General features: G+C 43.1%; 1 protein-coding gene across 1 annotated transcript in view; it reads right to left on the bottom strand.

The window, feature by feature from the left end:
- dlec1 (DLEC1 cilia and flagella associated protein) overlaps positions 1–22,275 on the bottom strand; it is a 118,260-nt gene that overhangs the window by 94,813 nt on the left and 1,172 nt on the right. Inside the window, 6 exon segments of the mRNA XM_045702866.1 lie at positions 3,847–3,934; positions 8,527–8,611; positions 15,815–16,026; positions 16,482–16,675; positions 17,200–17,310; positions 18,289–18,445. Of these exon segments, the coding sequence (XP_045558822.1) occupies positions 3,847–3,934; positions 8,527–8,611; positions 15,815–16,026; positions 16,482–16,675; positions 17,200–17,310; positions 18,289–18,445 (847 nt within the window).

Raw genomic sequence — 22,275 nt, forward strand, 5'->3', positions numbered from 1 at the left:
AGGCTATATACAGGGTATTACGGTACAGAGTCAATGTGGAGGCTATATACAGGGGGTACCGGTACAGAGTCAATGTGGAGGCTATATACAGGGGGTACCGGTACAGAGTCAATGTGGAGGCTATATACAGGGGGTACTACGGTACAGAGTCAATGTGGAGGCTATATACAGGGGGTACCGGTACAGAGTCAATGTGGAGGCTATATACAGGGTATTACGGTACAGAGTCAATGTGGAGGCTATATACAGGGGGTACCGGTACAGAGTCAATGTGGAGGCTATATACAGGGGGTACCGGTACAGAGTCAATGTGGAGGCTATATACAGGGGGTACCGGTACAGAGTCAATGTGGAGGCTATATACAGGGGGTACCGGTACAGAGTCAATGTGGAGGCTATATACAGGGGGTACCGGTACAGAGTCAATGTGGAGGCTATATACAGGGGGTACCGGTACAGAGTCAATGTGGAGGCTATATACAGGGGTATTACGGTACAGAGTCAATGTGGAGGCTATATACAGGGGGTACCGGTACAGAGTCAATGTGGAGGCTATATACAGGGGGTACCGGTACAGAGTCAATGTGGAGGCTATATACAGGGGGCACCGGTACTGAGTCAATGTGGAGGCTATATACAGGGGTGCCGGTACAGAGTCAATGTGGAGGCTATATACAGGGGGTATCGGTACTGAGTCAATGTGGAGGCTATATACAGGGGGTACCGGTACAGAGTCAATGTGGAGGCTATATACAGGGGGTACCGGTACAGAGTCAATGTGGAGGCTATATACAGGGGGTACCGGTACAGAGTCAATGTGGAGGCTTTATACAGGGGGTACCGGTACAGAGTCAATGTGGAGGCTATATACAGGGGGTACCGGTACAGAGTCAATGTGGAGGCTATATAGGGGGGTACCGGTACAGAGTCAATATGGAGACTATATATAGGGGGCACCGGTACAGAGTCAATGTGGAGACTATATACAGGGGGTGCCGGTACAGAGTCAATGTGGAGGCTATATACAGGGGGTACCGGTACTGAGTCAATGTGGAGGCTATATACAGGGGGTACCGGTACAGAGTCAATGTGGAGGCTATATACAGGGGGTACCGGTACAGAGTCAATGTGGAGGCTATATACAGGGGGTACCGGTACAGAGTCAATGTGGAGGCTTTATACAGGGGGTACTGCGTCAGTGTGTGGGGTACAGGTTAGTCTAGGTAATATGTACATGTAGGTAGGGGTGAAGTGACTGCATAGATAATAAACAGCGAGTAGCAGCAGTGTAATAACAAAGGCGGGGTGTCAATGTAAATAGTCCAGGTGGTCATTTGATTAATTGCTCAGCAGTCTTATGGCTTGGGGGTAGAAGCTGTTATGGAGCCTTTTGGACCTAGACTTGACGCTCCAATATTGCTTGCCGTGCGGTAGCAGAGAGAACAGTCGATGACTTGGGTAAAAGGCTTGCGGCTTGGCTTCCCTTTGTAGCCCTGCTACATCCGACGAGCATCAGAGCCAGTGTAGTAGGATTGTATTGATGTCTCTACCTTCTTGCCCTTTGTGCTGTTGTGTGTGCCAATAATGTTTTGTACCCTGTTTTGTGCTCCTACCATGTTGTGTTGCTACCATGTTGTTGTCATGTTGTGTTGCTACCATGCCATGTTGCCATGTGTTGCTGCCTTGCTATGTTGTTGTCTTAGGTCTCTCTTTATGTAGCGTTGTGGTGTCTCTCTTTATGTAGCGTTGTGGTGTCTCTCTCTATGTAGCGTTGTGGTGTCTCTCTCTTTATGTAGCGTTGTGGTGTCTCTCTTTATGTAGTGTTGTGGTGTCTCTCTCTTTATGTAGCGTTGTGGTGTCTCTCTTTATGTAGCGTTGTGGTGTCTCTCTCTTTATGTAGCGTTGTGGTGTCTCTCTTTATGTAGCGTTGTGGTGTCTCTCTTTATGTAGCGTTGTGGTGTCTCTCTTTATGTAGCGTTGTGGTGTCTCTCTTTATGTAGCGTTGTAGTGTCTCTTTATGTAGTGTTGTGGTGTCTCTCTTTATGTAGTGTTGTGGTGTCTCTCTTTATGTAGCGTTGTGGTGTCTCTCTTTATGTAGTGTTGTGGTGTCTCTCTTTATGTAGCGTTGTCCTGGGTGTCTCTCTTTATGTAGTGTTGTGGTGTCTCTCTTTATGTAGCGTTGTGGTGTCTCTCTTTATGTAGTGTTGTGGTGTCTCTCTTTATGTAGTGTTGTGGTGTCTCTCTTTATGTAGCGTTGTGGTGTCTCTCTTTATGTAGCGTTGTGGTGTCTCTCTCTTTATGTAGCGTTGTGGTGTCTCTCTTTATGTAGCGTTGTGGTGTCTCTTGTAGCGTTGTGGTGTCTCTCTTTATGTAGCGTTGTGGTGTCTCTCTCTTTATGTAGCGTTGTGGTGTCTCTCTTTATGTAGCGTTGTGGTGTCTCTCTTTATGTAGCGTTGTGGTGTCTCTCTTGTCGTGATGTGTGTTTTGTCCTATATTGTTATTTAATTTGTTTGTATTTGTAATACCATCCCCCATCCCTGCAGGGAGGCCGTCATTGTAAATAAAAATGTGTTCTTAACTGACTTGCTTAGTTAAATAAAGGTTAAAAAAATAAAATATTTTAAATAAACATATTTAAACTAAGGGCAAGCATGGCATCCGTGACAGGGAGAGGCCTGCATCCATGATCTATACGGGTAAGAGAGTCTAGCTAGCTACATTTTCAGATATTACACATTTCTAATTTTGACATAAAGTCTTTTTATTTCAAGTTAAAGTGTACTGTTAGCTAGCTAGCTAACGTTAGCTGGCTGGCTCACTGGCTAACGTTACGTGTATGATCTTATTATTCGTATCTCAGAGCCATTTGCATTGCTAGCTATAGCCTAACGTTAGCTAGCTAACATTGAACCTGGTTGGTTAGCTACCTGCAGATTCATACAGGGTAGTAATGTCATGAGTTGTGATTATGGTTCATTGTTTAGCTAGCTAGCTACATGTCTTAACAAAAGACTCCACCATGCAAGTGTCCATGTTAATAGAATATCACTGCAACAACTGTTAGCCAGTTAGTTTGGGTGCTTGACTGCTGTTGTTAGGACAGAACGCTCGGATCAATTCTTAAAGAGATTGGTGGAGCTAAAGCTTAAGAGGGTGTGAATGATTCTGAATGAAGTGCTCTCTAATTGCTACTAGGGAAAAAGTATTAGGGAAAAAAGTGGCTTCTGTAACCCCTTTTTGGAGCCGGTGGAACCTGTGTGTGTTTTGGCTGCAGTGGGCTGCCGGCTTGGGGCGTGATTCTGTGTCCACATAGTATGTTATACCGAGTGACGACTGAAAGGGAACGTACAGTTATAAATATAACTACTGTTTCCTGAAGGAGGAAAAAGGTATAACATATTTTGCTCCAGTGACAACAGGGGACTTTGGGCACGCTGAAGTGCGGTACTGAATTGAGGAAATGAATGCGAGCCCAGGTATTAGCCAGGAAGGAGGGCTTCTGAGGGCGGGCTCGGTCTTCATTGCCCTGTTGGGTGTGACTTCACTTTTTTCAGGTGAATATGATTGGTCGTTGATACCTCCTTCAGGTAACAGTAGTTATATTCCTAAATGTATGTTTTCAATACCCATTCCTATGTCCTGAAACGCCCCTATAAACCACTGGATACATTCCTGAAACGCCCCTATAAACCACTGGATACATTCCTGAAACGCCCCTATAAACCACTGGATACACTCCTGAAACGAGACCCAGGGAGAAGTGAGGGGTGGTGGAGGGAGGGTTAGAGTACTGACCAAGACCCAGGGAGAAGTGAGGGGTGGTGGGGGGAGGGTTAGAGTACTGACCAAGACCCAGGGAGAAGTGAGGGGTGGTGGGGGGAAGGACCCGGACATGTCGGCTGGTAGCAGTCACGTTCCTCAGCTCCACTGTAGTCTGAAGGAGGAAGAGGAGAGGAAGAGGTCAACCGTTGCAAATAATGGATTCCACTATCGGCGATGATTGAAGCCTTTAGTGAACCAGAATCACAGGGTTGTAGTTCAACGAAACCAGGGAATATCAGAGATCTTATGAGACGAGAAACACTAGACAACAGTCCTGGAACGTTATGACAATATGTACACAGTGCCTGCAGAAACTAATCAGACACCTGGACTTTTTCCACATTTTGTTAAGTTACAGCCTTATACTAAAATGTATTAAATAAATACAAATCCTCAGCAATCTACACACAATACCACATAATGATAAAGCAAAAAATAGATTTTCAGAAATACCTTATTTACGTAAGTATTTAGCAACTTTGCTATGAGACTTGAAATTGAGCTCTGGTACATCCTCTTTTCATTGATCACCCTTGGGATGTTTCTACAACTTGATTGGAGCCCACCTGTGGTAAATTCAATTGGTTGGACATTATTTGGAAAGGCACACACCTGTCTATATAAGGTCCCGCAGTTGACAGTGCATGTCAGAGCAAAAACCAAGCCATGAGGTCGAAGGAATTGTCCAAAGAGCTCCAAGACAGGAGGCACAGATCTGGCGAAGGGTACCAAAACATTTCTGCCGCATTGAAGGTCCCCAAGAACACAGTGGCCTCCATCATTCTTTAAATAGAAGAAGTTTGGAACCACCAAGACTCTTCCTAGAGCTGGCCGCCTGGCCAAACTGAACAATCGGGGGAGAGTGGCCTTGATTAGGAAGGTGACCAAGAATCTGATGGTCACTCTGACAGAGCTCTAGAGATCCTCTGTGGAGATGGGAGAACCTTCCAGAAGGACAACCATCTCTGCAGCACTCCACCAATCAGACCTTTGCGGTAGAGTGGCCAGACGGAAGCCACTCCTCAGTAAAACGACAGTTTGCCAAAAGGCACCTAAAGGACTCTCAGACCATCAGAAACAAGATTCTCTGGTCTGATGACACCAAGACTTACACTCTTTCGCCTGAATGCCAAGCATCACGTCTGGAGGAAACCCGGCACCATCCCTACGGTGAAGCATGGTGGTGGCAGCATCATGCTGTGGGGATGTTTTTTCAGCAGCAGGGACTGGGAGACTAGTCAGGATCGAGGGAAAGATGAACGGAGCAAAGTATAGAGAGATCCTTGATGAAAACCTGCTCCAGAGCGCTCAGGACCTCAGACTGGGGCGAAGGTTCACCTTTCAACAGGACAACAACCCTAAGCACACAGCCAAGACAACGCAGGAGTGGCTTCGGGACAAGTCTCTGAATGTCCTTGAGTGGCCCAGCCAGAGCCCAGACTTAAAAAATATATATATATTTCACCTTTATTTAACCAGGTAGGCCAGTTGAAAACAAGTTCTCATTTACAACTGCGACCTGGCCAAGATAAAGCAAAGTAGTGCGACACAAACAACAACACAGAGTTACACATGGGATAAACAACGTACAGTCAATAACACAATAGAAAATCTGTATACAGTGTGTGCAAATCCAGTAAGGATGTAAGGGAATAAATAGGCCATAGTAGTGAAGTAATTACAATTTAGCAGATTAACACTGGAGTGATAGATGTGCAGATGATGATGTGCAAGTGCTTAAAGTTAGTGAAGGAGATATGTCTCCAGCTTCAGTGATTTTTGCAATTCGTTCCAGTCATTGGCAGCAGAGAACTGGAAGGAGAGGTGGCCAAAGCAGGAATTGGCTTTGGAGATGACCAGTGAGAAATAACTGCTGGAGCGCGTGCTATGGGTGGGTGTTGCTATGGTGACCAGTGAGCTGAGATAAGGCGGGGCTTTACCTAGCAAAGACTTATAGATGACCTGGAGCCAGTGGGTCTGGCAACGAATATGGCGGTTATGATATCATTTAGGACGAGGTGCACCCATGACCAGCTTGGAAACCAGATTGCATAGCGGAGAAGGTACGGTGGGATTCGAAATGGTCGGTGATCTGTTTGTTAACTTGGCTTTCGAAGACTTTAGAAAGGCAGGGCAGGATGGATATAGGTCTAGGATAGAGTAGATATGTAATAGGGGTTGTAATAGGGGTTGCTATTAATAGGGGTTGATAATTTTAGAAAGACAGGGTCCAGATTGTCTAGCCCAGCTGATTTGTAGGGGTCCAGATTTTGCCCCATCGAACATCTCTGGAGAGACCTGAAAATAGCTGTGCAGCAACGCTCCCCATCCAACCTGACAGAGCTTGAGAGGATCTGCAGAGAAGAATGGGAGAAACTCCCCAAATACAGGTGTGCCAAGCTTGTAGCGTCAAACCCAAGAAGACTCGAGGCTGTAATCACTGCCAAAGGTGCTTCAACAAAGTACTAAGTAAAGGGGCTGAATACTTATGTAAATGTGATAAATTAGCAAACATTTCAAAACCTGATTTGCTTAGTCATTATGGGGTATTGTGTGTCGGTTGATGGGGGGAGGGGACTATTTAAAACATTTGAGAATAAGGCTGTAACGTAACAAAATGTGGAAAAAGTCAAGGGGTCTGAATACTTTCAGAATCTCCCAAAATAGTTGGGAAGAGATTTCCGATGTAGTGATTCCATGGAACATGGTTTATGAACTGATATGCAAAATGTCGCCAGATTAAAAACAGAATTTTTCAATTTAAATTATTATACAAAATTCTTGCAACCAATAAAATGTTTATATATATATATATATATATATATATATATATATATATATATATATATATATATATATATATATATGTGTGGGGGATATAACCTTCCCAGCTCTGCAGATGTTGCTGTGAGGAGGCAGAGTCATTAGATTGTTTGTTTTGGTACTGTCCATATGTAGCTCGTTTTTGGTCGCAGGTCCAGGAATGGATGAAGTATTGCAACATTACCTTGAACTAACGCTGCAGATAGCACTGCTGGGTGATTTAAAAAGTCATAGTCAATCGATCAATTATATTATAATACTCTTAGCAAAATGTTGATCTTTAATTTAAAATCTGTACAAACTATGAGAATATAAAGGTTCAGAACGTTTGTGAAGCATCACAGCACAGTTGAAAAATAAATGGCAAATAGAAATCAAACCTAGATGGTGTCAAGAGATAGATGGGAGGGGTTGAACGGAGCTGAAGGATGGGGACTGGGTGGTGTTAAGAGATAGATGGGAGGGGTTGAACGGAGCTGAAGGATGGGGACTGGGTGGTGTTAAGAGATAGATGGGAGGGTTTGAACAAAGCTGAAGGATGGGGACTGGGTGGTGTTTAGAGATAGATGGGAGGGGTTGAATGGAGCTGAAGGATGGGGACTGGGTGGTGTTAAGAGATAGATGGGAGGGGTTGAGTGGAGCTGAAGGATGGGACTAATAACAAGACAACTCATGTAAAATATATGTCCGTAAAATGTATTTTTGTGAAACAACACAGTTAAAAATATATGGCAAATAGAAAATCAAACTGGATGGACATCAGAAATAGATGGGAGAGGTTAAGAGTAGAGGAAGGACAGGACTAAAAACAAACAAAATATAACACTTGGAAAATAGTGTCTGTAAAATACATATAGTCTGAATAAGATGGAAGCAGAAGCCTGGAACGTTATGACTACAATAGATAATAAAACACTAGACAACGTTCCTGGAACGTTATGACTACAATAGATAATAAAACTCTAGACAACGTTCCTGGAACGTTATGACTACAATAGATAATAAAACTCTAGACAACGTTCCTGGAACGTTGTGATTACAATAGATAATAAAACTCTAGACAACGTTCCTGGAACGTTATGATTACAATAGATAATAAAACACTAGACAACGTTCTTGGAACGTTATGACTACAATAGATAATAAAACACTAGACAACGTTCTTGGAACGTTATGACTACAATAGATAATAAAACTCTAGACAACGTTCCTGGAACGTTGTGATTACAATAGATAATAAAACACTAGACAACGTTCCTGGAACGTTATGACTACAATAGATAATAAAACTCTAGACAACGTTCCTGGAACGTTATGATTACAATAGATAATAAAACTCTAGACAACGTTCCTGGAACGTTATGACTACAATAGATAATAAAACTCTAGACAACGTTCCTGGAACGTTATGACTACAATAGATAATAAAACTCTAGACAACGTTCCTGGAACGTTGTGATTACAATAGATAATAAAACTCTAGACAACGTTCCTGGAACGTTATGATTACAATAGATAATAAAACACTAGACAACGTTCTTGGAACGTTATGACTACAATAGATAATAAAACACTAGACAACGTTCTTGGAACGTTATGACTACAATAGATAATAAAACTCTAGACAACGTTCCTGGAACGTTATGACTACAATAGATAATAAAACACTAGACAACGTTCCTGGAACGTTATGACTGTAGTCAGTACGTACCTCATATACCTGTCCCACTGTAGTCAGTACGTACCTCATATACCTGTCCCACTGTAGTCAGTATGTACCTCATATACCTGTCCCACTGTAGTCAGTACGTACCTCATATACCTGTCCCACTGTAGTCAGTACGTACCTCATATACCTGTCCCACTGTAGTCAGTACATACCTCATATACCTGTCCCACTCTGTAGTCAGTGAAGAAGACAACAGGTGGATTGGCCAGGAACACAGGGATGGGCTCAGCTGGGGATCTGGGGGGAACAACATGAAGACAGGTTATGGGGCCTTATTTACTGTGCTGTGATAGGTAGACACACAGAAAACAGACAGGTTAGTGTGTCCTGAACATACGGTATATCTGTCATGCATGTCTACTCCAGGTAATTATTCAGTTAACCACATTAGGATTTAAACATTTAGTTTCCAAACGGCAGTGCTGTCTCCGTGCTGCCGCTGACTTCTAGGAATTTAAAAAGTTAAATCTAATGAAACTAGAAACTGACGTGTGTTGAAGAGAATGTGCTTGTTAGCCCTGAAGTGTTATGGTTTAGTTGAATAGATCCCCAGCAGCTGTGGACATGCAGCAGCTACTCTTCCTGGCTTCCAAACAACACATTTACATCAAATATACATCAGGGAACATAACAGTTACAGACATGAACAACATCAGACAATATTAAATATAATAACAATAAAGACACCAAGACACAAAAACAAATGACTACTGTATTTACACACCATTCCTACAGTATATACATATTCATTTAATTATATACAGAACAGTTAATGAGAGCTTTAGAAAGAGGAGAGGCTCTGTGATACAATATGGTTTTAAATCTGTTTTTTAAGGTTAAACCTGCTTTACCTGAGTAACCTGTGGTAACGGAACATTCCATGATGACATGGCTCTATATATAACTGAGTAACCTGTGGTAACGGAACATTCCATGATGACATGGCTCTATATATAACTGAGTAACCTGTGGTAACGGAACATTCCATGATGACATGGCTCTATATATAACTGAGTAACCTGTGGTAACGGAACATTCCATGATGACATGGCTCTATATATAACTGAGTAACAGATCATTCCATGATGACATGGCTCTATATATAACTGAGTAACAGATCATTCCATGATGACATGGCTCTATATATAACTGAGTAACAGATCATTCCATGATGACATGGCTCTATATATAACTGAGTAACAGATCATTCCATGATGACATGGCTCTATATATAACTGAGTAACAGATCATTCCATGATGACATGGCTCTATATATAACTGAGTAACAGATCATTCCATGATGACATGGCTCTATATATAACTGAGTAACAGATCATTCCATGATGACATGGCTCTATATATAACTGAGTAACAGATCATTACATGATGACATGGCTCTATATATAACTGAGTAACAGATCATTCCATGATGACATGGCTCTATATATAACTGAGTAACAGATCATTCCATGATGACATGGCTCTATATATAACTGAGTAACAGATCATTCCATGATGACATGGCTCTATATATAACTGAGTAACCTGTGGTAACGGAACATTCCATGATGACATGGCTCTATATATAACTGAGTAACAGATCATTACATGATGACATGGCTCTATATATAACTGAGTAACAGATCATTACATGATGACATGGCTCTATATATAACTGAGTAACAGATCATTCCATGATGACATGGCTCTATATATAACTGAGTAACAGATCATTCCATGATGACATGGCTCTATATATAACTGAGTAACGGATCATTCCATGATGACATGGCTCTATATATAACTGAGTAACAGATCATTACATGATGACATGGCTCTATATATAACTGAGTAACGGAACATTCCATGATGACATGGCTCTATATATAACTGAGTAACGGAACATTCCATGATGACATGGCTCTATATATAACTGAGTAACGGAACATTCCATGATGACATGGCTCTATATATAACTGAGTAACAGATCATTCCATGATGACATGGCTCTATATATAACTGAGTAACAGATCATTCCATGATGACATGGCTCTATATATAACTGAGTAACAGATCATTACATGATGACATGGCTCTATATATAACTGAGTAACAGATCATTACATGATGACATGGCTCTATATATAACTGAGTAACAGATCATTCCATGATGACATGGCTCTATATATAACTGAGTAACAGATCATTACATGATGACATGGCTCTATATATAACTGAGTAACAGATCATTCCATGATGACATGGCTCTATATATAACTGAGTAACAGATCATTACATGATGACATGGCTCTATATATAACTGAGTAACAGATCATTACATGATGACATGGCTCTATATATAACTGAGTAACAGATCATTACATGATGACATGGCTCTATATATAACTGAGTAACAGATCATTCCATGATGACATGGCTCTATATATAACTGAGTAACAGATCATTCCATGATGACATGGCTCTATATATAACTGAGTAACAGATCATTACATGATGACATGGCTCTATATATAACTGAGTAACAGATCATTACATGATGACATGGCTCTATATATAACTGAGTAACAGATCATTCCATGATGACATGGCTCTATATATAACTGAGTAACAGATCATTCCATGATGACATGGCTCTATATATAACTGAGTAACGGATCATTCCATGATGACATGGCTCTATATATAACTGAGTAACAGATCATTCCATGATGACATGGCTCTATATATAACTGAGTAACAGATCATTCCATGATGACATGGCTCTATATATAACTGAGTAACAGATCATTACATGATGACATGGCTCTATATATAACTGAGTAACAGATCATTCCATGATGACATGGCTCTATATATAACTGAGTAACAGATCATTCCATGATGACATGGCTCTATATATAACTGAGTAACAGATCATTACATGATGACATGGCTCTATATATAACTGAGTAACAGATCATTACATGATGACATGGCTCTATATATAACTGAGTAACAGATCATTCCATGATGACATGGCTCTATATATAACTGAGTAACAGATCATTCCATGATGACATGGCTCTATATATAACTGAGTAACAGAACATTCCAGAGTAAGCATCAGGTTCTTGGTCACCTCCCTGACCAAGGCCCTTCTCCTCTGATGACTCAGTTTAGCTGGGCAGCCAGCTCTAGGAAGAGTCTTGGTTGTTCCAAACCTTCCATTTAAGAATGATGGAGGCCACTGTGTTCTTCGGGACCTTCAACGCTGCAGACAACATTTTTTGGTACCCTTCCCCAGATCTGTGCCTCGACACAATCCTGTCTTGGAGCTCTACGGACAATTCCTTTGACCTCATGGCTTGATTTTTGCTCTGACATGCACTGTAAAATGTGGGACTTTATATAGACAGGTGTGTGCCTTTCCAAATCATGTCCAACCAATTGAATTTACCACAGGTGGGCTCCAATCAAGTTGTAGAAACATCTCAAGGATGATCAATGGAAACAGGATGAACCTGAGCTCAATTTCTAGTCTCATAGCGAAGGGTCAGATGATGGGTGTAATGGTCCTGTGGTGCTGTCAGTATGTTCTCAGTCAGATGATGGGTGTAATGGTCCTGTGGTGCTGTCAGTATGTTCTCAGTCAGATGATGGGTGGAATGGTCCTGTGGTGCTGTCAGTATGTTCTCAGTCAGATGATGGGTGTAATGGTCCTGTGGTGCTGTCAGTATGTTCTCAGTCAGATGACGGGTGGAATGGTCCTGTGGTGCTGTCAGTATGTTCTCAGTCAGATGACGGGTGGAATGGTCCTGTGGTGCTGTCAGTATGTTCTCAGTCAGATGACGGGTGGAATGGTCCTGTGGTGCTGTCAGTATGTTCTCAGTCAGATGATGGGTGTAATGGTCCTGTGGTGCTGTCAGTATGTTCTCAGTCAGATGATGGGTGTAATGGTCCTGTGGTGCTGTCAGTATGTTCTCAGTCAGATGATGGGTGTAATGGTCCTGTGGTGCTGTCAGTATGTTCTCAGTCAGATGATGGGTGTAATGGTCCTGTGGTGCTGTCAGTATGTTCTCAGTCAGATGATGGGTGGAATGGTCCTGTGGTGCTGTTGCCACCAGTGTTTTGACATTGTTAAATCTATCTTCTTATATATTCTTCTACGTTCTGCTTTGAAAACAACAGCTACACCAGCAGGCTATGGATGGAGTGACTCTGAAAACCAGCAGGTTATGGATGGAGTGACTCTGAAAACCAGCAGGCTATGGATGGAGTGACTCTGAAAACCAGCAGGCTATGGATGGAGTGACTCTGAAAACCAGCAGGCTATGGATGGAGTGACTCTGAAAACCAGCAGGTTATGGATGGAGTGACTCTGAAAACCAGCAGGCTATGGATGGAGTGACTCTGAAAACCAGCAGGCTATGGATGGAGTGACTCTGAAAACCAGCAGGCTATGGATGGAGTGACTCTGAAAACCAGCAGGCTATGGATGGAGTGACTCTGAAAACCAGCAGGTGCTAATTCTCATCATGTCTCAAACAAACACACAGGTGTTCATTGCCTGCATTCCCAAATGGCACCTTATTCCCTATATAGTTCACTACTTTAGACCAGACCCCTATGGGCCGAAGTGCACTACATAGGGAATAGAGTACCATTTGGGACAGATGTATCATGTTTCGTATAGACATGACATCATGCTGAACCAGGGTGTTTCACTGGGATCATAAACTCAGCAAAAAAAGAGAAGTCCCCTTTTTCATGACCATGTCTTTCAGAAATCCAAATAACTTCACAGATATTCATTGTAAAGGGTTTAAACACTGTTTCCCATGATTGTTCAATGAACCATAAACAATTAATGAACATGCACCTGTGGAACGGTCGTTAAGGCACTAACAGCTTACAGACGGTGGGCAATTAAGGTCACAATTATGAATACTTAGGACACTAAAGAGGCCTTTCTACTGACTCTGAAAAACACCAAAAGAAAGATGCCCAGGGTCCCTGCTCATCTGCGTGAACGTGCCTTAGGCATGCTGCAAGGAGGCATGAGGACTGCAGATGTGGCCAGGGCAATAAATTGCAATGCCCGTACTGTGAGACGCCTAAGACAGCGCTACAGGGAGACAGGACGGACAGGTGATCATCCTCGCAGTGGCAGACCACGTGTAACAACACCTGCACAGGATCAGTACATCTGAACATCACACCCGAGGGACAGGTACAGGATGGAAACTACTGCCCGAGTTACACAAAGAACGCACAATCCCTCCATCAGTGCTCAGACTGTCCGCAATAGGCTGAGAGAGGCTGGACTGAGGGCTTGTAGGCCTGTTGTAAGGCAGGTCCTCACCGGCAACAACGTCGCCTATGGGCACAAATCCACCGTCGCTGGACCAGACAGGACTGGCAAAAAGTGCTCTTCACTGACGAGTGGCGGTTTTGTCTCACCAGGGGTGATGGTCGGATTCGTATTTATTGTCGAAGGAATGAGCGTTACACCGAGGCCTGTAATCTGGAGCGGGATCGATTTGGAGGTGGAGGGTCCGTCATGGTCTGGGGCGGTGTGTCACAGCATCATCGGACTGAGCTTGTTGTCATTGCAGGCAATATCAACGCTGTGCGTTACAGGGAAGACATCCTCCTCCCTCATGTGGTACCCTTCCTGCAGGCTCATCCTGACATGACCCTCCAGCATGACAATGCCACCAGCCATACTGCTCGATCTCTACATGATTTCCTGCAAGACAGGAATGTCAGTCTTCTGCCATGGCCAGCGAAGAGCCTGGATCTCAATCCCATTGAGCACATCTGGGACCTGTTGGATCGGAGGGTGAGGGCTAGGGCCCCCTAAAAGGTCCGGGAACTTGCAGGTGCCTTGGTGGAAGAGTGGGGTAACATCTCACAACAAGAACTGGCAAACCTGATGCAGTCCATGAGGAGGAGATGCACTGCAGTACTTAATGCAGCTGGTGGCCACACCAGATACTGTTACTTTTGATTTTGACCCCCCCTTTGTTCAGGGACACATTATTCCATTTCTGTTAGTCACATGTCTTTGGAACTTGTTCAGTTTATGTCTCAGTTGTTGAATCTTGTTATGTTCATACAAATATTTACACGTTACGTTTTCTGAAAATAAACGCAGTTGACATTGAGAGGACGTTTCTTTTTTTGCTGAGTTTAGTTAGTCATGTTTCATATAGACATGACATCATGCTGAACCAGGGTGTTTCCCTGGGATCATAGTTTTCCATGTCAGGTATGAGGGTAGCTGATGTTCAGACAGGAAGGAAGTCATAGAACTACTTTACACCTAATATTGAGAAAGGATTATCTTGCCCATATTTAATTATACCTTTATTTAACTAGGCAAGTCAGTTAAGAACAAATTCTTATTTACAATGACGGCCTAGGAACAGTGGGTTAACTGCCTTGTTCAGGAGCAGAAGGACAGATGTTTACCTTGTCAGCTCGGGGATTCGATCTAGCAACCTTTCAGTTACCGGCCCAACACTCTATCCACTAGGCTACCTGCCGCCCCATAGCCCAGCCTATAATAATTGCATATGAATGATCTAACCAATGGAGTCAGATCATGGACAAGAGTTCATCCTGTTAGTCAGCACACGTCATTACTTCTAGAACCAAGCAGTAGCATTCAGAGCTGCTCCTGTTCAGAGCTGCTGTTCCTGTGTCGGTTCGCGCTTGTAGCGCAGAATAAGAAGCAGTAGCATTCAGAGCTGCTCCTGTTCAGAGCTGCTGTTCCTGTGTCGGTTCGCGCTTGTAGCGCAGAAGAAGAAGCAGTAGCATTCAGAGCTGCTCCTGTTCAGAGCTGCTGTTCCTGTGTCGGTTCGCGCTTGTAGCGCAGAAGAAGAAGCAGTAGCATTCAGAGCTGCTCCTGTTCAGAGCTGCTGTTCCTGTGTCGGTTCGCGCTTGTAGCGCAGAAGAAGAAGCAGTAGCATTCAGAGCTGCTCCTGTTCAGAGCTGCTGTTCCTGTGTCGGTTCGCGCTTGTAGCGCAGAAGAAGAAGCAGTAGCATTCAGAGCTGCTCCTGTTCAGAGCTGCTGTTCCTGTGTCGGTTCGCGCTTGTAGCGCAGAAGAAGAAGCAGTAGCATTCAGAGCTGCTCCTGTTCAGAGCTGCTGTTCCTGTGTCGGTTCGCGCTTGTAGCGCAGAAGAAGAAGCAGTAGCATTCAGAGCTGCTCCTGTTCAGAGCTGCTGTTCCTGTGTCGGTTCTTGTAGCGCAGAAGAAAATGGTTCCATTCCAAACGGCCCCCTATTCCCTGATCCCAGTGAAACACCTTGCACTAGTCAGAAGTAGTGTATGTAATAGGGAATAGGGGGCCATTTGGGATGCTACAAATCCAAACCAACACAGCATAGCCTAGGCTACCTAGTTCTGCAAACACATGAAGCTGAACAGAGTCCTACCCGTCCTCCTCTTGTCCCTTCCTTCCCCTGTCTCCCTTTTCCCGAAACAGGATGAGCGACTTGCCCCCCTGCTGTGCGTTGGGGGGAAGGAATCTGGGGTTCCGCAGGAACTTGAGTCTCTGCTGTAGTTTCTGAAGGCCAGCTCTCTCCTCTGCTCTGCTCTCAGCACTCAGCTCATTCATCCACTTAGGCTTCCTCACTCGGCACGCCTTCTGGAATACAGCAGAGGAGAGGTCACATCAGTGGTGATCTGAGACTCGTCAACACCAGCAGAGGAGAGGTCACATCAGTGGTGACCTGAGACTCGTCAACACCAGCAGAGGAGAGGTCACATCAGTGGTGACCTGAGACTCGTCAACACCAGCAGAGGAGAGGTCACATCAGTGGTGACCTGAGACTCGTCAACAACAGCAGAGGAGAGGTCACATCAGTGGTGACCTGAGACTCGTCAACACCAGCAGAGGAGAGGTCACATCAGTGGTGACCTGAGACTCGTCAACACCAGCAGAGGAGAGGTCACATCAGTGGTGACCTGAGACTCGTCAACACCAGCAGAGGAGAGGTCACATCAGTGGTGACCTGAGACTCGTCCATACCCAAATCTTAACCCACCCCTTCACAGTATTCAAAAGAAGCCTTCATACAAGACCACCTCTGTGTGTCCTACCTGGCTAGGTAGGCTTTGGGGGGTGCAGGTGTCTGAGCTACAGGTAAGGGTGAGGGATGTCTCTGACTCCTCCAGCAAGCTCTGGGTTGTCCTCTCTGGGGGAGGGACCGCTGTGTAGCCATCATCCTGGGGAAGGTCGCATATGTGTCTGTTGTAGGACACCGTCGGCTTGGCAAAGCCTGGGAGGGACATGGCTGGGAGGACAGACAGATAGTTGACAGAGTTAAAAGAGACTTATACTGAAGGGTAAAGTGTTTTCAGAGTACTTTAAAATGGATGATCTGTTTTAAATTACATGCATTCCAAAGGGTGTTTGGCGGGAATACTACTGTACCTCTGGGGGCTTTGAGGGGCATACTACTGGGGGCTTTGAGGGGCGTACTACTGTACCTCTGGGGGCTTTGAGGGGCGTACTACTGTACCTCTGGGGGCTTTGAGGAGCATACTACTGTACCTCTGGGGGCTTTGAGGGGAATACTACTGGGGGCTTTGAGGGGCATACTACTGTACCTCTGGGGGCTTTGCGGGGCGTACTACTGTACCTCTGGGGGCTTTGAGGAGCATACTACTGTACCTCTGGGGGCTTTGAGGGGAATACTACTGGGGGCTTTGAGGGGCATACTACTGTACCTCTGGGGGCTTTGAGGAGCATACTACTGTACCTCTGGGGGCTTTGAGGGGAATACTACTGGGGGCTTTGAGGGGCATACTACTGTACCTCTGGGGGCTTTGCGGGGCGGGGTCAGTCCTGTGATGTAGTCTTCAGGACAGATCAGGTTGTTACTCTTCAGAAGGCCGTTGTCAACACACCACATGAAGGTCCACCTGACTGAGGGAAACACACACTTATTTTAGGTGGCAAGGCTTATTGCAGTGATCTCTTCACAAGGCTTTTGCAGTGATCTCTTCACAAGGCTTATTGCAGTGATCTCTTCACAATGCTTATTACAGTGATCTCTTCACAAAACACAAGGCTTATTGCAGTGATCTCTTCACAAAGCACAAGGCGTATTGCAGTGATCTCTTCACAAAACATATTGCAGTGATCTCTTCACAATACACAAGGCTTATTACAGTGATCTCTTCACAAGGCTTATTGCAGTGATCTCTTCACAAAACACAAGGCTTATTGCAGTGATCTCTTCACAAAGCACAAGGCTTATTGCAGTGATCTCTTCACAAAGCACAAGGCGTATTGCAGTGATCTCTTCACAAAACATATTGCAGTGATCTCTTCACAAAACACAAGGCTTATTGCAGTGATCTCTTCACAAAACACAAGGCTTATTGCAGTGATCTCTTCACAAAACACAAGGCGTATTGCAGTGATCTCTTCACAAAACATATTGCAGTGATCTCTTCCCAAAACACAAGGCTTATTGCAGTGATCTCTTCACAAAACATATTGCAGTGATCTCTTCCCAAAACACAAGGCTTATTGCAGTGATCTCTTCCCAAAACACAAGGCGTATTGCAGTGATCTCTTCCCAAAACACAAGGCTTATTACAGTGATCTCTTCCCAAAACACAAGGCTTATTGCAGTGATCTCTTCACAAAACACAAGGCTTATTGCAGTGATCTCTTCACAATACACAAGGCTTATTGCAGTGATCTCTTCCCAAAACACAAGGCTTATTGCAGTGATCTCTTCCCAAAACACAAGGCTCATTGCAGTGATCTCTTCACAAAGCACAAGGCTTATTGCAGTTATCTCTTCACAAGGCGTCCCACGGTATAGTTTGTAATACCCTAGCTCCTAGAGGCTAGTGATACAGCAGCATTACAGAGTGATCCAGACCAGTGTACCTGGGGGCAGACCCAGCTGCTGGTAGGCCTCTCCCACCTCCTCCACCACCTTGGTGTGGGCCCTGCTCTCTGTGGCCGTGGCCTGGACCCGAGCCTGAATGATGTGGTTCTCCAGCATGTCAGCATCACGCATCCGACGGCTGTACTCTGAATGGACCTGGAGGCTCAAGCAGTGAGAAGTTATGTAGAAAAACACAAACACTGGCACCTTAATTCAGAGGGGTTGAGTTAAATGAGGAAGACACATTTCAGTTGAATACATTCAGTTGGACAACTGACTAGGTATCCCCCCTTTCCCAATATAACTACTGTCTATATATCACACCATCCTATATAACTACTGTCTATATATCACACCATCCTATATAACTACTGTCTATATATCACACCATCCTATATAACTACTGTCTATATATCACACCATCCTATATAACTACTGTCTATATATCACACCATCCTATATAACTACTGTCTATATATCACACCATCCTATATAACTACTGTCTATATATCACACCATCCTATATAACTACTGTCTATATATCACACCATCCTATATAACTACTGTCTATATATCACACCATCCTATATAACTACTGTCTATATATCACACCATCCTATATAACTACTGTCTATATATCACACCATCCTATATAACTACTGTCTATATATCACACCATCCTATATAACTACTGTCTATATATCACACCATCCTATATAACTACTGTCTATATATCACACCATCCTATATAACTACTGTCTATATATCACACCATCCTATATAACTACTGTCTATATATCACACCATCCTATATAACTACTGTCTATATATCACACCATCCTATATAACTACTGTCTATATATCACACCATCCTATATAACTACTGTCTATATATCACACCATCCTATATAACTACTGTCTATATATCACACCATCCTATATAACTACTGTCTATATATCACACCATCCTATATAACTACTGTCTATATATCACACCATCCTATATAACTACTGTCTATATATCACACCATCCTATATAACTACTGTCTATATATCACACCATCCTATATAACTACTGTCTATATATCACACCATCCTATATAACTACTGTCTATATATCACACCATCCTATATAACTACTGTCTATATATCACACCATCCTATATAACTACTGTCTATATATCACACCATCCTATATAACTACTGTCTATATATCACACCATCCTATATAACTACTGTCTATATATCACACCATCCTATATAACTACTGTCTATATATCACACCATCCTATATAACTACTGTCTATATATCACACCATCCTATATAACTACTGTCTATATATCACACCATCCTATATAACTACTGTCTATATATCACACCATCCTATATAACTACTGTCTATATATCACACCATCCTATATAACTACTGTCTATATATCACACCATCCTATATAACTACTGTCTATATATCACACCATCCTATATAACTACTGTCTATATATCACACCATCCTATATAACTACTGTCTATATATCACACCATCCTATATAACTACTGTCTATATATCACACCATCCTATATAACTACTGTCTATATATCACACCATCCTATATAACTACTGTCTATATATCACACCATCCTATATAACTACTCTAGGTATCCCCCTTTCCTTCCCCTTAATTAACATGTTCATTGGTTGCACTGATGCGCCAAATGCAGGTTAGGGTTTCTTGTCATGAATCTTGTTCTGGAGGCAGCTCTGCAGAGTGGTCACTAGCCACAAAGTCATATAGTCTAATTAACCACACAGTAACCCTAATGTCTAACCCTAATGTCTAACCCTAATGTCTAACCCTAATGTCTAACCCTAACCCTAATGTCTAACCCAATGTCCTCCGTCTACCTAATGTCTAACTAATGTCTAACCCAACCCGTCCCCGTCACCCCCCCAATTCTAACCCATGTCTAACCCTAACCCTAATGTCTAACCCAATGTCTAACCCTAATGTCTAACCCTAATGTCTAACCCCCCTAATGTCTAACCCTAATGTCTAACCCTGATGTCTAACCCTAATGTCTAACCCTAACCCTAATGTCTAACCCTGATGTCTAACCCTAACATTAAATTAAGAGGCCTATGAATCCTACCTTTCACATCACCTGGAATAGGTATCCAATAAGTTTCCCAGTGCCACCATACTGGGCAAGTTACCAGGTTGTTGTCCATCCAGGTAACATGGCTAACAAGGCTGGTTGTTATTAAACAAATAATATGGTTCATGAAATGATTCAATTTGACCCGCAAATTCGCAGTAAAACATAATAATGTCGGCCTAGCTCCGGCATAGAGTCCTACCATTGGAACTGTTAGTTCCAAAGACAGCAACAGAGCTGAATCAGACTTCGCTGTGCTTATATGCTCATGATCCTCACAGGTTTGGTGCAAAGGGACGTGAACAGTCTGCAGTCTACCTCACTCTCCAACCAAGGTGCATGAATTGATGAGCAAACTGAAGAGAAAATTCTGCACCTCTTTGACGACAGTGCTTCTTTATAATAAATTGACACATAGCCATCTGTGTTTTCTAGAGAACAAACTGAAGGAGGCTTTTGTATATATTTCATAATGAACTCCTATCAGTTCAGTGACCTATCACAATTGGATAAGACACAAAACATGCTGTGATTGGTAAATGAGTTGCAAAAACCTGACCAAAAAAGGCGATCTTGAAGCATATAAACACATCTTTTATTTAAATTATCTTTGATATAAAAGCCTCCATTTTCTATCTCTAAATGAAACTGATGAAGGTCAACACACACGCACACACCACACACACACACACACACACACACACACACACACACACACACACACACACACACACACACACACACACACACAGTTTGCACAGGGCAGTGAGGGCACATATCTAGCTAGCTGTGTTTTGTAGTTGTTGAATGGGTTAGGGTTAGGGTTAGTTGTTGAATGGGTTAGGGTTAGTTGTTGAATGGGTTAGGGTTAGTTAGTTGTTGAATGGGTTAGGTAGTTAGTTGTTGAATGGGTTAGGGTTAGGGTTAGTTGTTGAATGGGTTAGGGTTAGTTGTTGAATGGGTTAGGGTTAGTTGTTGAATGGGTTAGGGTTAGTTGTTGAATGGGTTAGGGTTAGGGTTAGTTGTTGAATGGGTTAGGGTTAGGGTTAGTTGTTGAATGGGTTAGGGTTAGGGTTAGTTGTTGAATGGGTTAGGGTTAGGGTTAGTTGTTGAATGGGTTAGGGTTAGGGTTAGTTGTTGAATGGGTTAGGGTTAGTTGTTGAATGGGTTAGGGTTAGTTGTTGAATGGGTTAGGGTTAGGGTTAGTTGTTGAATGGGTTAGGGTTAGGGTTAGTTGTTGAATGGGTTAGGGTTAGTTGTTGAATGGGTTAGGGTTAGTTGTTGAATGGGTTAGGGTTAGGGTTAGTTGTTGAATGGGTTAGGGTTAGTTGTTGAATGGGTTAGGGTTAGGGTTAGTTGTTGAATGGGTTAGGGTTAGTTGTTGAATGGGTTAGGGTTAGTTGTTGAATGGGTTAGGGTTAGTTGTTGAATGGGTTAGGGTTAGTTGTTGAATGGGTTAGGGTTAGTTGTTGAATGGGTTAGGGTTAGGGTTAGTTGTTGAATGGGTTAGGGTTAGTTGTTGAATGGGTTAGGGTTAGTTGTTGAATGGGTTAGGGTTAGGGTTAGTTGTTGAATGGGTTAGGGTTAGTTGTTGAATGGGTTAGGGTTAGTTGTTGAATGGGTTAGGGTTAGTTGTTGAATGGGTTAGGGTTAGTTGTTGAATGGGTTAGGGTTAGTTGTTGAATGGGTTAGGGTTAGGGTTAGTTGTTGAATGGGTTAGGGTTAGGGTTAGTTGTTGAATGGGTTAGGGTTAGTTGTTGAATGGGTTAGGGTTAGTTGTTGAATGGGTTAGGGTTAGGGTTAGTTGTTGAATGGGTTAGGGTTAGGGTTA

The sequence above is a fragment of the Salmo salar genome, chromosome ssa19 (assembly GCF_905237065.1).
Source record: "Salmo salar chromosome ssa19, Ssal_v3.1, whole genome shotgun sequence".
In the NCBI taxonomy this organism is placed as follows: Eukaryota; Metazoa; Chordata; class Actinopteri; order Salmoniformes; family Salmonidae; genus Salmo; species Salmo salar.